Source organism: Oncorhynchus mykiss, chromosome 4 (assembly GCF_013265735.2).
Source record: "Oncorhynchus mykiss isolate Arlee chromosome 4, USDA_OmykA_1.1, whole genome shotgun sequence".
In the NCBI taxonomy this organism is placed as follows: Eukaryota; Metazoa; Chordata; class Actinopteri; order Salmoniformes; family Salmonidae; genus Oncorhynchus; species Oncorhynchus mykiss.
Window position 1 is genome coordinate 15,925,010 of NC_048568.1, and position 14,496 is coordinate 15,939,505.

Sequence of the window (14,496 nt, forward strand, 5' to 3'; positions counted from 1 at the left end):
TGTGTGGGGTCAGGCATCTCCATCCACACAACTGCCCTCTGTCTGGAGAAGGAGCAGCTGCACCCCAGAGAAGCCACACCCCTCTGTTCCCCACCCACTTAACATTCACAGGGCTCAGCCAATCAGAACGTTGACCTCCTTAAAAACGGTCCCAGGTTACCTTATAATATTTATTAATGACCATATAAAATCAGCAGGATAATGAGAACAAATCCACAGGACGTGGCCCTGCTACCGTTAAAATAGGAACTGATAGCCTGATGTTGAACCGGAAACGTTGATTCATGTGCACTGTCCCTGTCGAATACATTTCATAAATGCACAAATAAAATGGTTAAGTGTTGTGCAACCGTAGAATAGAAAAGAAGTGAATACTTTGTGGTGTACCTGAAGCCGATCTGGTTGATTTTGTCAGTCTCCAGCAGCATCTTCCACAGCAGACACAGGAAGAGGGGCGGCGATCCCTGCATGGAGAAGTGGGTGATGATGTCGTTCTCGTTGGTCATGCTCTTCCACTTCCTATATTCCTCCTCCACGTTCTTCTTCAGGTTGAAGCGGCTCTCCTGGGGAACGTTGTTCTGCTTGAAGAACGCCTGAGGGAACACGCACACAGATGTCTTTTTTTTCTCCTTTCCTTCTGTGTAACAGGATAAATACTCATATGTTCAACTGGGACTTTGTGTCCGTCTGTCATCTGAAAAATATGAATGGGCTCAGTCTGTGTGTAGGTACCATTAAATTAACATTCACTTTAGCCGGGTTGGGGCGGTACTGTCGTGATATGTTGCGTTTGAAATAGGATTCTCTCAGTCAATAATTCTCTATGGCTGCCCCCTGTAGAAATAAGCCCAAATTCCCAAATTGACTCTCTCTCTCTCTCTCTCCGTACCTGAAGAGGAGCAGGGAAACAGCTCAGGGTGTGAGAGGCCCAGTTGTGAGGAGTAAAGTTCATGATGGTCTGCAGGATGTCCTTACACCACGTACCCTGGATGGAGTCGGAGCCCGTGAAGAAATCTGGACCAGAGAAAGCAGTGGAAGGAAAATGAGTCTTGGGTTAGGTGAACGTTTTGTTAATGCTGACCTACTAGTCAGCGTTACGCTGAGCTATGATGAGTTTCACAGGCATCAGACACGTGTTGTAATGTCAGTTCAACATTTCATACACGGTGCCAGTCAAAAGTTTGGACACACCAACTCATTCAAGGGTTGTTCTGCATTGTAGAATAAGTGAAGACATCAAAACTGGGAAATAACACATATGGTATCATGTAGTAACCAAAAAAAGTGTTATATTTGAGATATATATTTTATATTTGAGATTCTTCAAAGTAGCCACCCTTTGCCTTGACAGCTTTGCACACTCTTGGCATTATCTTAACCAGCTTCATGGGGAATGCTTTTCCAACAGTCTTGAAGGAGTTCCCACATATGCTGAGCACTTGTTGGCTGCTTTGTAAAAAACATTTATTTTGTATTTAACTAGGCAAGTCAGTTAAGAACAAACTCACAATGACTGCCTACCAAAGGCCTCCTGCGGGAACAGCGACTGGGATTTAAATATATATATATATAATATACACACACCACGACGAGACAACACACAACACTACATAAAGGGAGACCTAAGATAACATAGCATGGTAGCAACACATGACAACATGGTAGCAGCATAACATGGCAGCAGCACAAAACATGGTACAAACATTATAGGGCACAGACAACAGCACAAAGGGCAAGAAGGTAGAGACAACAATATATCACGCAATGCAGCCACAACTGTCAGTAAGAGTGTCCATGTTTGAGTTTCTGAATTAAGAGATTGAGATAAAACTGTCCAGTTTGAGTGTGTTGCAGCTCGTTCCAGTCGTGAGCTGCAACGAACTGAAAAGACGAGAGACCCAGGGATGTGTGAGCTTTGGGGACCTTTAACAGAATGTGACTGGCAGAACAGGTGCTGTATGTGGAGGATGAGGGCTGCAGTAAATATCTCAGATAGGGGGGAGTGAGGCCTAAGAGGGTTTTATAAATAAGCATCAACCAGTGGGTCTTGGGACAGGTATACAGAGATGGCCAGTTTACAGGGGAGTATAGCGTGCAGTGATGTTTCCTATAAGGAGCATTGATGGCATATCTGATGGCTGAATGCTAAAGAACACCTAGCCGCTCGAGAGTACCCTGCCGATCTATAAATTGCAATCGCCATCACACTGCCCTATCCCATCTGGACAAAAAGAATACCTATGTAAGAATGCTGTTCGCATTCTTACACCTGCTAATCATGTGTATGTGACCAATACAATTTGATTTGATTTATAAATTACATCTCCGTAATCTAGCATGGGTAGATTTTCCTTCCAAACCATCTCAATTGGGTTGAGGTCAGGTGATTGTGGAGGCCAGGTCATCTGATGCAGCACTCCATCACTCTACTTGGTGAAATAGCCCTTACACAGCCTGGAGGTGTGTTATGGGCCATTGTTCTGTTGAAAATCAAATGACAGTCCCACTAAGAGCATACCAGATGGGATGGCGTATCATGGCAGAATGCTGGTTAAGTGGGTCTTGAATTCTAAATAAATCACAGTGTCATCAGCAAAGCACCCCCACAACTCCATGCTTCACGGTGGGAACCACACATGAGGAGATCATCCGTTTACCTACTCTGCGTCTCACAAAGACACGGTGGTTGGAACCAAAAGAAACTCACATTTGGACTCATCAGACCAATGGACAGATTTCCACCAGTGTAATGTCCATTGCTCATGTTTGGCCCAAGCAAGTCTCTTCTTCTTACAGTTGTCCTTAAGTAGTGGTTTCTTTGCAGCAATTCGACCATGAAGGCCTGATTCACACAGTCTCCTCTGAACAGTTGATGTTGAGACGTGCCTGTTACTTCTGAATAATTTATTTGGGCTGCAATCTGAGGTGCAGTTAACTCTAATGAACTTATCCTCTGTAGCAGAGGTAACTCTGGGTCTTCCTTTCCCTTGGCGGTTTTTGCGACTGCACTTGAAGAAACTTTAAAAGCAGTTAAAACTTTCTGGAATGACTGACCTTGTCAAAAGTAATGGACTGTTGTTTCTCTTTGCTTATATGAGCCGTTTTTGCCACAATATGGACTTGGTCTTTTCCCAAATAGGGCTATCTTCTGTATACCACATCTACCTCGTCACAAACACATTAACGAGGAAATAAATTCCACAAATTAACTTTTAACAAGGCACACCTGTTAATTGAATTGCATTCCAGGGGACTACCTCATGAAGCTGGTTGAGAGAATGCCAAGAATGACAGCTTTGCACAATGTCGGATGTGGCAGGTCTTGCAAACTATTACGGATTACAAAAGGGAAACCTAGCCACCAGCTGCCCAGTGACGCAAGCCTACCAGACAAGCTAATTGCCTTTTATGCTCGCTTCGAGGCAAGCAACACTGAAGCATTTATGAGAGCACCAGCTGTTCCGGAGGACTTTGTGATCACACTCTCCGTAGCCAATTTCAGCAAGACCTTTAAACAGGCCAAAATTTACAAGGCCGCGGGGCCAGACAGATTACCAGAGCGTGTACTAAGAGCATGCGCGGACGAACTGGCAAGTGTCATCACAGACAGTTTCAACCTCTTCCTGACCGAGTCTGTAATACCCACGTTTCAAGCAGACCACAATGTGCCCAAGAACGTGAAGGTAACCTGCCTAAATGACTACCACCCCATAGCTCTCTTCAGTAGACATGAAGTGCTTTGATAGGCTGGTCATGTCTCACATCAACACCATCATCTCAGAAATCCTAGGCCCACTCCAATTCACATACCGCCCAACAGATCCACAGATGTCGCAATCTCAATAACACTCCATACTGCCCTTTCCCACCTGGACAAAAGGAACACCTATGTGAGAATGATATTCATTGACTACAGCTCAGCGTTCAACGCCATGGTGCCCACAAAGCTCATCACTAAGCTAATGACCCTGGGACTAAACACCTCCCTCTGCAACTGGATCCTGGACTTCCTGACGGGCCGCCCCCAGGTGGTAAGGGTAGGTAACAACACATCTGTCACTCTGATCCTCAACACCGGTTCGCCTCAGGGATGCGTGCTTAGTCCCCTCCTGTACTCCCTGTTCACCCATGACTGTGTGGCCAAGCACAACTCCAACACCATCATGAAGTTTTCTGATGACAACAGCGGTAGGCCTGATCAGCGACAACAATGAGACAGCCTATAGGGAGGAGGTCAAGGACCTGTCCGTGTGGTGCCAGGCCAACAACCTCTCCCTCAATGTGAGCAAGACAAAGGAGACGATCATGGACTACAGGAAAAGGAGAGCCGAAAAGGCCCCCATTAACATCGACAGAGCTGAAGTGGAGCGGGTCGAGAGTTTCAAGTTCCTTGGTGTCCACATCACCAACAAACTACCATGGTCCAAACACACCAAGACAGTCGTGAAGCGGGCACGACAACACCTATTCCCCCTCAGGAGACTGAAAAGATTTGGCATGGGTCACCAGATCCTCAAAACGTTCCACAGCTGCACCATCGAGAGCATCCTGACCAGTTGCATCAACGCCTGTTATGGCAACTGCTCGGTATCTGACCGTAAGGTGCTACAGAGTGTAGTCCATCCAGGACCTATATACCAGGCAGTGTCAGAGGAAGGACCCAAAAAAATTGTCTAAAACTCCAGTCACCCAAGTCAGACTGTTCTCTCTGCTATCGCACAGCAAGCGGTACTGGAGCGCCAAGTCTAGGTCCAAAGGGCTCCTTAGCAGCTTCTACCCCCAAGCTATAAGACTGCTGAACTAATCATCAGATGGCCATCCGGTATATTAACATTGACCCCTCCCCCCTTTGTTTTTACACTGCTGCTACTCGCTGTTTATCATCTATGCATAGTCACCTTACCCCTACCTACATGTACAAATTACCTCGACTAACCTGTACCCCAGCACATTTACTCGGTACCGGTGTCCACTGTATATAGCCTTCGTTATTGTTATGTAATTCTACTGTGTTACTTTTAATTTAGTAAATATTTTCTTAACCATTTCTTGAACTGCACTGTTGGTTCAGGGCTTGTAAGTAAGCATTTCACAGTAAGGTGTTGTATTCGGTGCATGTGACAAATACAATTTGATTTGAAGGCAAAGGGTGGCTACTTTGAAGAAGCTCAAATATAAAATATGTTTTGATTTGTTTAACACTTTGGGTTATTACATGATTCTATATGTGTTATTTCATAGTTTTATTGTCTTTACTATTATTCTACAATGTAGAAAATAGTACAAAAATAAAGAAAAATCTTTGAATGAGTAGGTGTGTCCACACTTTTGACTGGTACTCTAAGTTAGATAGAGGCAGACCTGTGACGTGGGTGGCTCTGGCCAGAGTCAGGATGAGCGCACGGTTGAGCTCCTCAGATTCAGCTGACAGCACCGTTTTGGGGTCACTGAGGAAGCGGGTGAACTGAGGCTGAACCTCGGAACTCCCCAACGCTGTAATCAACCTTAACGCTGTGCTCTCAACACTGAGGACACAGAAACAGACATACAAAAAAAAGGTTACTTATATTTCACAGTGAAAGCTCGTGGTTATGTACAGAGTTACGTCTTTGCAAAACGCTGACCCATTTCTATGTAACGTTCTTATTAAATTGGCAATGATTGAATAACGTCCGCTCAATAGCACATCATTCCTCTTATAACACCTTGGCTTGCACTGGCTTGACCCCAGAGTACTAAATCCTTTCTGGTCTTATGTATCTGTGATTGTAATGAGCCATCCCTACCTGCGCAGGAGCTCAAGGACCTGTAACCCCTGTGGTGCTGACCACGTAGGTGAAGGAGTTTTTAACTAGTCAAATGACCTAACCAGGAAATATTCAGGCCTCTAGTTATAGTATATGACTACACCTAGGGTGTTGAGTGTTTCCTGGTCAGATTACGGTTGTATAAAACATCTTAAGTATTTCCCTTAAGGAATTATAATGTTCTCTTACCTAAGGGAAATAGGGTATTGCATAAAGCTCCTAAAATATTACCTTACGTAAGTGCACACTTCAAGGGTTTTTATGGTAGTTTGAAAGCATGTACTGCAGAAAGAGTATCTGGTTACCACGGAGACGGCCTGATTCACTGACTAATCATCTTGTCAAAGAAATCGTATTTATTTTGTGAGATAGTAAAACAGGATCAACATATTGCTTCAGATGAAAACCATTACTCTACTATGCAACCAGGACCTGGCCCTAAAAATTGTGTCTGACTGTGCCTCCTCTTGTAGTTACTGACCAGAGGTGTAGCTGGTTCTGGTTGGTCTGGGGCACGGCGGCTAGCGAGTGCAGGTGGCTGAGCAGCTGGACGCGGTAGTGGGGCTGGATGTGGTGCATACGGTAGCTGAACATCTCCAGCAGAGTGTGAAGGATGCCCCAGGCGTGGGACTTGAACACGTTGGGCAGGAGCTGGCCTGGTAAAACAAGACAGACACCATGTCGTCGCAGTTAGAACATCTGTGATGCATTTGGGAATACAGTTAATCTGGCCATGCTGCTTGCTCAGGCCAGGGTCGTGTTCAGCAGGGAGAAAAGTTTTTGTTATGGTGTGCCTTTCGGAACATGAACCAGGTCTCGTTTGGGAAAAAAATGCAGGCAGGGATTGATAAGCTCTGTAAGGGGATTCAGAGTTTGCAGGACTTACTGATGAATCCTTTGATGCCCAGAGATTCTATCTCCATGTAGACCAGCAGTCTGCTGTAGGTCTCCACCAGGGCTGGGGCCAGGGCGATGCTGGACTTGGCGTGGGCCAACTTGATCACCCGAGTGGCGATGCTATGGATCAGGCTTAAAAGTACAGGGGAAATGTGAATGAGACTTGACCAATGTATGCAGTTTTCACTTTATATATTATGCTTTGATCACTAAACTGTCAGAATACTGCTTATGCAAGTACAAATGTTCAAGGCATTATTGGCTCAGAAATTGCGGATGGCTTTATTGTAAAATGAATAAGCACTGAATCCACTGTAAAGCCGCTAGAGCAGATGATTTTTCATTAGCGACAACATCTTGTCAAAAAAACAAAACCCACTCATCTGTATAAAAAAATACATTAAAAAAATAAAAAGCTTTTAGGTTGAAATGGGTGGATGCTGTTTAAACTCATTATCACTCTCCATTCTTTCGATTGTAAATGGCAACTAACAGCAGGGAGAATACAACAGTGATCAACAGAAGAGGGAGGAGACACCACGCTTCAACACTCATCTGTTCTTTAGCACAGAGCCATTTCATACACCCTGGGCTACACTAAACCTGACGATGACTAGAGTTGAAATGTTATACGTTTAAATAAAAAACTAATTATCCAAGCCTTCTTGAATTTTAAACAGGGCAGTATAAATGTGAATAAAATTGCATAATGGCGTGTCCTTAAAAAGAACATGGCAGGTGTCTAAAATAATGCATTTTAAAGTAGATTATTTTTAGCACAGCATTTCAAGCGTTTTTTTAAATTATAAATTACTTAATTAAAAACATCATAGGACGCATCCTCAAGTTTTCCTGTAAGCCTCTCAGACTGAGGATGCTCCATTCTTACTTCAATAACCCCTAGTAAGAGCTCTAACTAAATGAAGTATTACTGGTGATGTTGCTGTGATATCCTGACAGCACCATTGAAAGGAGCAGTAGTAGTCGTTGTAGGGACTATAGATATATACAGTATCTCTCTCTGTGGTAAGTATAGCCCACCTCATCTTGGCGTGGACGGTGAGGGAGTCTAGGAGGTTCATGGGTAGTGGTGTGACGGAGCCTGATGCGGTACAGTTGGTGCCAGGCAGGGTGATGCGCATGCTGCCGTTGCCATAGATAGTCTCCACAAGCACGCCCATGGGCAGAGTGAAGCACTCCGAGTTAGTGGAGTAGGCATTACACAGCAAGGCGATCTTATAGTCCGTCATCCCCAGGGACTTGTTCCTCAGGCTCTGCTGGAGAAACCTAAACACACAAGGACAGGTGAAATATTATAGGGGGTAGGAGGGAGGCAAGCAGTTTAAATGCAATCGAACCCCAGATTTGAGATGTTGCTTTTATCTCAAAGGCATCACAAATCATGCATCTGTGAGTTATATTGCAAGTTGGTGACCACTGACTACAAACACTTTTAGACTGGCTGCCTAAGTGATTCCTTATGAGAATTCTAGTAGACAACATGACAGACAAGAGCTGGTGTTAAGTACATACTGGCCTCTAAGGGTAGAACTGCTGATTTGACATTCTCTTTTTCTGTGGGACCTGCTGTCTGGACCACAGAATGCTCGGCAACTGACATTTACTCCAGAGGTGTTGACCACTGTGGTTGTTATTTTACCCTGCTGGTCATATTAGAACGTTTGAAAGTCTTCAAGAACAATCTGGCCTTAAATGGCCATGTACTCTTATAATCTCCACCCGGCACAGCCAGAAGAGGACTGGCCACCTCTCAGAGCCTGGTTCCTCTCTAGGTTTCTTCCTAGGTTCCTGCCTTTCTAGGAAGTTTTTTCTAGCCACCGTGCTTCTACACCTGCATTGCTTGCTGTTTGGGGTTTCAGGCTGGGTTTCTGTACAGCACTTTGTGACAACTGCTGATGTAAAAAGGGCTCTATAAAATACACTTGATTGATTGAGACATTATCTTACTCATGGTGCAGCTTGAGGGAGTGGGGGATAGGAATCTGCAGCTTGGAGTTGTCGTTCTGAGCCTTGCGGTTCAAGTGGATCCAGATGCAAGTCATGGCGAAGGCGTGTGTCGACTGGGGCTTGCTGATGTCTGGCACCGGGATGCACTGTAGAGACACACACATCACGATGTCTCCAGTTATCCCAATAAAACTTTCAATAAACATCCAATTTATATCAATATCTTCTAAATTACGTAGACACCAAGTAAATGGTTGTATCACCTGACTAGTAAAATGTATTATGTCACTAAATATTTCACTCATTCATTCACAATTGGCTGTATCGCCATTGGTCAGAAAGCTAATAAATATCCACTTCGCTCTGGACTAAGCGGGACAAGTAAGCCATGATTCTGTGTTAGCGCAGCGTTAGTAAACAGATCCAGTATTTGCATGCTAATGGAAGACTTGGCTAGAAGTCAATTGGGGGGAGATGGGCCTGCAGATGCCTTCATTGCGTCCCCTTGGAGACAACAGCTCTCGATGCAGTTCAGAGTGGAGCCTCCTGGTTCCTGCAGCGATGCTCTGACAGATGGAGGAGCTGAAACGACAGACACACACACAGTGGCTACCTCTTTCTCTGGGTAGAGAAGATCGAACAGCTTCATGACAGGGAGAAAGTCAGCCAGGGCGTTCTTCTGAATGCTGCCAGATATGAACTGGAGGAGGACCCACATGAGGTGGTCTCGTCCTTTGATCAGACCTCGACCGGCCAGCTGAGGAGCAACACACACAAGACAGACATTTTAGACATGATCTGTATAACAGTCTCTCTGTCTCACAGATGAGCAGTGTGGAATAAAAGAGCCAATTCAATCGCCAATGGTAAAAATGAAGCAAGAACAAGAATAGAGCATTCACGATAATAGGACAAATGACTATGTCCACTTCTATAAAACTTTTGTGTCTGTTTCAAATCAACACTACCTCACCTTCTGGTGAAGCGAGAGCACCATGTGTGGGAAGCTGGCGAACTGGAAGAGCACAAAGAAAATGAGCTGGCTGGAGAGGTGCTGCCACAGGAGCTGGCTGGTGCCGCCGTCGTCAAATTGCTCCTCGGTCTCTGAGCGCTCCATGGCGTACACCACCAGGTCCACCAGCTGGTCCTCGAGCACCGGGCAGCGCTGCTTGTGCTGGGGGGGGGGGGGAAGAGCCCAAAGAGACAGGTGTCAGAGGGGTGTGTAAAAATGTTCACAAAAAAAATAAATAAGAAAAGTCAAATGTACCTCACACAGGGAATTCAGCACTGGCCCATACCTCACCAAAACAAGTGAAATCCGCATACAGTGGATTCAGAAATGTAGTTGAGTAAAAAAAATAAAAAAATAAAAAAAGGGGCCCTTGACTATCCTCATTGACTGCTTCATTTTAGTTCCATTCCCTCTTACTCCACTCCAAACACGGTCTCACACCAACATCACTCTAGACACTTGGCTCAAACGGGAGTCTCATAAATGTTGGGTACAAACAGAGCTTGTCCCGGGCACAGAGGGTACACACTGACTCAAACACACACAAAACAGAGCATGACATGAAGACTACACCACTGCCAATGAAAGCCCAGATCCCAGAGTAGCTGCACTATATCACCACATTGGTCACTTTTGCCATCATTGTTAAAGTAATTTCAGTAATCTATCCAATGTGACTTACCTGTTAAGACAATATTTACTCAACAGGTGGTGCTCTGCACATTTACAATCAGTCTTACACTGAATAAATAATGGCTTGTGGTCAAAACTTTACTGAAAAACAATGCTGATAGACTGAGAACAAGCGTCGATATACCCAGTCTGTCCTGACACCACAAAGAGTACTTTCTCTTTCTGATATACTGCAGCTGCCCCCTGAAAGTGACATGCAGGTATAGAACACACTGCCATTCATCAACACCACACTGTGAGCAGAGGGTAACATCATCTCCAAAGGGTGAGAGGGGGGGGGGGGGGGACAGTGGTACAACACATGCTCTTCTGAGATGGGGGTTTCTTTACTGGATTAAGGCTGGTCTGATGGGTGTCTAACCAATGGAATTGGTTTATGGAATCTAAAGAGTTAAAGCCATCTTCGATGGAATTATGTATACAGTAGGTTCTTTTGAGCCTTTTTGCTGCCTTTTAGTACAATGTTCCGATAGAGGGCCAGGACCAAAGATAGGTCCACGTAATCATTCTTTTGAAACATAATAAGGATAATTTTAGTAAGGCTCAGCCCATTGCATTAGGAAAACAACTCAAAATCAGGAGATTGCTTTCACCATGACTTTTGGCAGACAAAGTAATTAGTCAGTCAGCACCTGATTCATAGTAGCTTTTGAACCAAATCATCCCTGTTGTGGTGGATGTGTCAAAATCCAATAATGTAACCTCAATGGCAAAAGATAAATTTGATCATGCTCCTATGGGAACAAAGACATGGTCAATTCCGGACATTCCTGGAGTGCATTTCAATCTAGTACCTTGAAACAACGTAGCCTATCTAGTGTTAACATTCAAATGGAAAACTCTTGCAGTGCAAACGTCAAGATACACCCGAACCACAGTTGAAAACAGACAGGACTATACTACATTCCGGCATGCAGCAGATCAGGGCTTGAAATTAACATGTCATTCTCAGGTACGTACACCTCTAGTTTCAAACAGAAAATGTCCAATCCTCTTTGTTGATTTGGTAGTGTTGCATGTTTGAAATTGTAAACGATTAATGATTTGTAACATGCTTTTGTTTCATTCAAAATGAATATGTATATATAGGCTACTAAATTCAAGGACATTGGAATAGGGAAGGAACTAGTGTATTCAATAATATAACACACCAAAGTAGATTCTAATAATATCAAATTTGCAATTGTATCAATTGGTGGCAATTGATACAATTTGTTCACATTTTACTACAATCATTTTCCATTGAGATCTCACGAGAGCTTTTACAATGCTGTTCTGCACATTCTTAGAATTGCTAAATGAATTCAACAAAATGAATTCATAGTCTAATGCAGGGAGACTACAGGGGCAGTGGAGTTAGCCACCATAAAATGAGAATCTAAGTAAATTTTGCCACAGTGTACAGGCAGTTGAAAGAGTGTTTCAATTGTGTCTAACTATGTATAGAGGTAACACTGAAAATTTGAAGTAGAATAATCTATGAAAGACAGAGAAGCAAAATAATTGTCAAGCTGCTGTGTTTCTGGACTTGTATACAGGATCTTGGGACGGGAGATGGAATTCTGAAACCCAAGACCGAACACAACGCATCTGTGGGAAAGTATGTTCTTAAAAAACAGCTTTGAGAGATGTCTTGACAGACAGCAACAGCCACAGCATTAAAACTCCAATGAGATGTGACGTCTACGGACCACACTACGTGGCCAACAAGGGGAGGCTGAACTGTAGACCCTTGCACATCCTGTCAATGTGATGCATTGTCATATCAGCTCTTTCACGTGCTCATGGACATTGGCCTCTATCTAAGGTAATTTCAAGCCCTATGTTATGCTTTATTTGTCATTTTTTGGGTTGTCTAGACGTGATCAGTGTGGCTAGGAAGCTGCGTCCAGTAACTGGTTAGTCACAATACAACAGGAAGATTGTGAACATACCTGAGCAATGTTCAAGGTCTAGAGCATTGGAGGATGGGCAAGACAGGACAGAACAAAAAGAAAGGAAGAAAAAAGGAGAAGACAAAACAGTGACTAGGAGGCCAGCTCCAAGTTCCCCTGTCAGTCAGTAAAGCCGGAGTACTCCTAAGAGACACATCAAGCGAATGTGACGGGGCATATTAGCTGGTGTATTCCCTTACACCAATACTCGTTGTTGTGTGTCCCTGGGCCAAAGGGGCAGAGTCAGACAGAACTTGAAACACCATGGATTTGAGCTGCCAAGCAGGGCTGGGGGTAAACATAGAGCACTGAATTGGCAGGGAATAGATTGGAGGCTGGCCTTATAGAAACAAAGCAATGCAAACCATTGTTGTTTGCCTTCATCTGGATTCTACAGGTAATCAGATGCACTAAATACAGTACAAGACACCTCACGTGATAGGCTGGTCATCTGGAGCATCCTTGGCTTGTGTACTGTACCTGTGTTACCAAGAGCAAGGGGGGAGGTAGAGGAGGAAGGGGAGAGCTGACAGGGCAGGGCAGGAGAGGAGAAGTACCTGCTTGTTGAGCCCTAACATGTTGCAGACCATGTCTCGAGAGTAGGGCTGCTCCAGCACATATCGCAGCAGCCCTGTCTGTGGTTCAAACAGGTCCTGGGGGAAAAAAACACCCACATCCTTTGACAAAAGCTTTGAAAAACAGGCTTTACACTGTCTGGGTAAAAGATTTCTATGGAGGTGATAGGTATGATAGGTTTAGGAGTAGTACCTTGTCGAAGGGCAGCATGCCCCTGAGAGGGAATCGTAATGTGGTGGGGTCCAGCTTCCAGGAGTTGCAGATAGCTCCAGAGTTGTTGACCACTGGAAGGAGGCTGCATCTCCCTACAGGTCAAACATATGATAGGTCACTTAAAGGTCTCTGAGCAATAGTCCCAAATAAATATATGCATCTCACTGCTCAATACCAGGCAGGTTAGGTGCAAATGGTGGCCTTACCACAGATGGAGTTAATTCTTGCAGTGGGTCGAAAACTGTCAACAAAATCTGACATGAGACTGCCCAGAAGCTAGAATAAAAGAGAAGGATAGCATGAAAGACTGACCAGCTCAGATGCTATGTATCTCAGTTCAAATCGATTATTTATCCACACAAATCACATGAATACAGCCTGGTTAAAAACATACCCAGTGTGACAACATCCCCTCGGGATAGAGTTTTCTGATCTCTGTAATGGCAAAGTAGGCAGGCAGGAGGCACGCGTTCCTGTCGAGGATGTACTCCACCACCTGCGAGGAGATAAACAAACATTTCAGCAGGTTATTTCAACAGGAAATCCCCAAACTCTTGTGAAAAAGCCTATGGCTGGAAAGGAGGCGTACCTCTCGTGCAGCTAGCAGCTGCTGGACCACAGCTGAGCTAACAGTGTTGGGGATGGTCTGAATCTTATCCAGCAGAGCCTTCAGTAGATCTCTAACTCCCTGTGATGGAACACAATGAAGCACATCATTCATGTTATTTAGTAGATAATATCCTATAATACACATGTAATAAAACTATTTACACTGTTGTATAAGACTTCCCTTCCTCTATGCTATCCTACGATCTCTAGTCACGTTGATTGAGATCAAGTGCATTGGTATTATTATTTTTTTTTTTTAAATACTTTGTTTATTGAATTTTCAATACCAGCATTTAGAAAAGAATTGCACTTGTAAGTTATTTGGTAGTAGTATAAAACACAAAGACAACAATACAGCAAAACAGAGAGACAGACAAAAAAAACACAAAGATAAATACAAAATTAAAATAAATAAGGAAAAACATTTTGATACAGTTGTTATAGGTCAACTAGTACAGATAATACCGTCCTTAACATCCGAGATGTCGTGTATACACATACCAGGCCTCTTACGTCACCAATATATAAATATACATCACCCTGGAACGGCAGGGAAATGTAGTCGGTTAACATAAGAAGGGAGCTCACATTGCATAGAATGTGTCTATAGACCCATTAAGTGTGTTACATTTTTTCCAACTTTATGCAATTCAAAACAGATTTAATCCAAAGAGCACGAAAAGGGGCTGCAGATGATTTCCATCTAAGTAAAATTAACTGTCTCGCTAACAAAGTGACAATGGCAATTTCATCCTTATTCATTTGTCAATTGTATTGTGGGTAAGGA

At 43.9% G+C, this 14,496-nt stretch overlaps 1 protein-coding gene across 9 annotated transcripts in view; it reads right to left on the minus strand.

Moving 5' to 3' along the window:
* med23 (mediator complex subunit 23) overlaps positions 1 to 14,496 on the minus strand; it is a 29,700-nt gene that overhangs the window by 10,859 nt on the left and 4,345 nt on the right. For 4 of the 9 annotated variants that reach the window (XM_021600342.2, XM_036975769.1, XM_036975767.1 and 1 more), the window contains 15 exons: positions 13,690 to 13,788; positions 13,495 to 13,596; positions 13,307 to 13,376; positions 13,080 to 13,192; positions 12,869 to 12,964; positions 12,312 to 12,329; positions 9,646 to 9,846; positions 9,286 to 9,429; positions 8,673 to 8,818; positions 7,746 to 7,991; positions 6,694 to 6,836; positions 6,289 to 6,463; positions 5,362 to 5,525; positions 890 to 1,014; positions 376 to 593 (listed from right to left, as the gene is read on the minus strand). In XM_021600342.2, coding sequence (XP_021456017.1) covers positions 376 to 593; positions 890 to 1,014; positions 5,362 to 5,525; positions 6,289 to 6,463; positions 6,694 to 6,836; positions 7,746 to 7,991; positions 8,673 to 8,818; positions 9,286 to 9,429; positions 9,646 to 9,846; positions 12,312 to 12,329; positions 12,869 to 12,964; positions 13,080 to 13,192; positions 13,307 to 13,376; positions 13,495 to 13,596; positions 13,690 to 13,788 — 2,060 coding nt within the window. The remainder of the gene's footprint in view (positions 1 to 375; positions 594 to 889; positions 1,015 to 5,361; positions 5,526 to 6,288; positions 6,464 to 6,693; positions 6,837 to 7,745; positions 7,992 to 8,672; positions 8,819 to 9,285; positions 9,430 to 9,645; positions 9,847 to 12,311; positions 12,330 to 12,868; positions 12,965 to 13,079; positions 13,193 to 13,306; positions 13,377 to 13,494; positions 13,597 to 13,689; positions 13,789 to 14,496) is intronic. The other 5 variants (XM_021600343.2, XM_021600340.2, XM_036975768.1 and 2 more) reach the window with 3 other exon arrangements.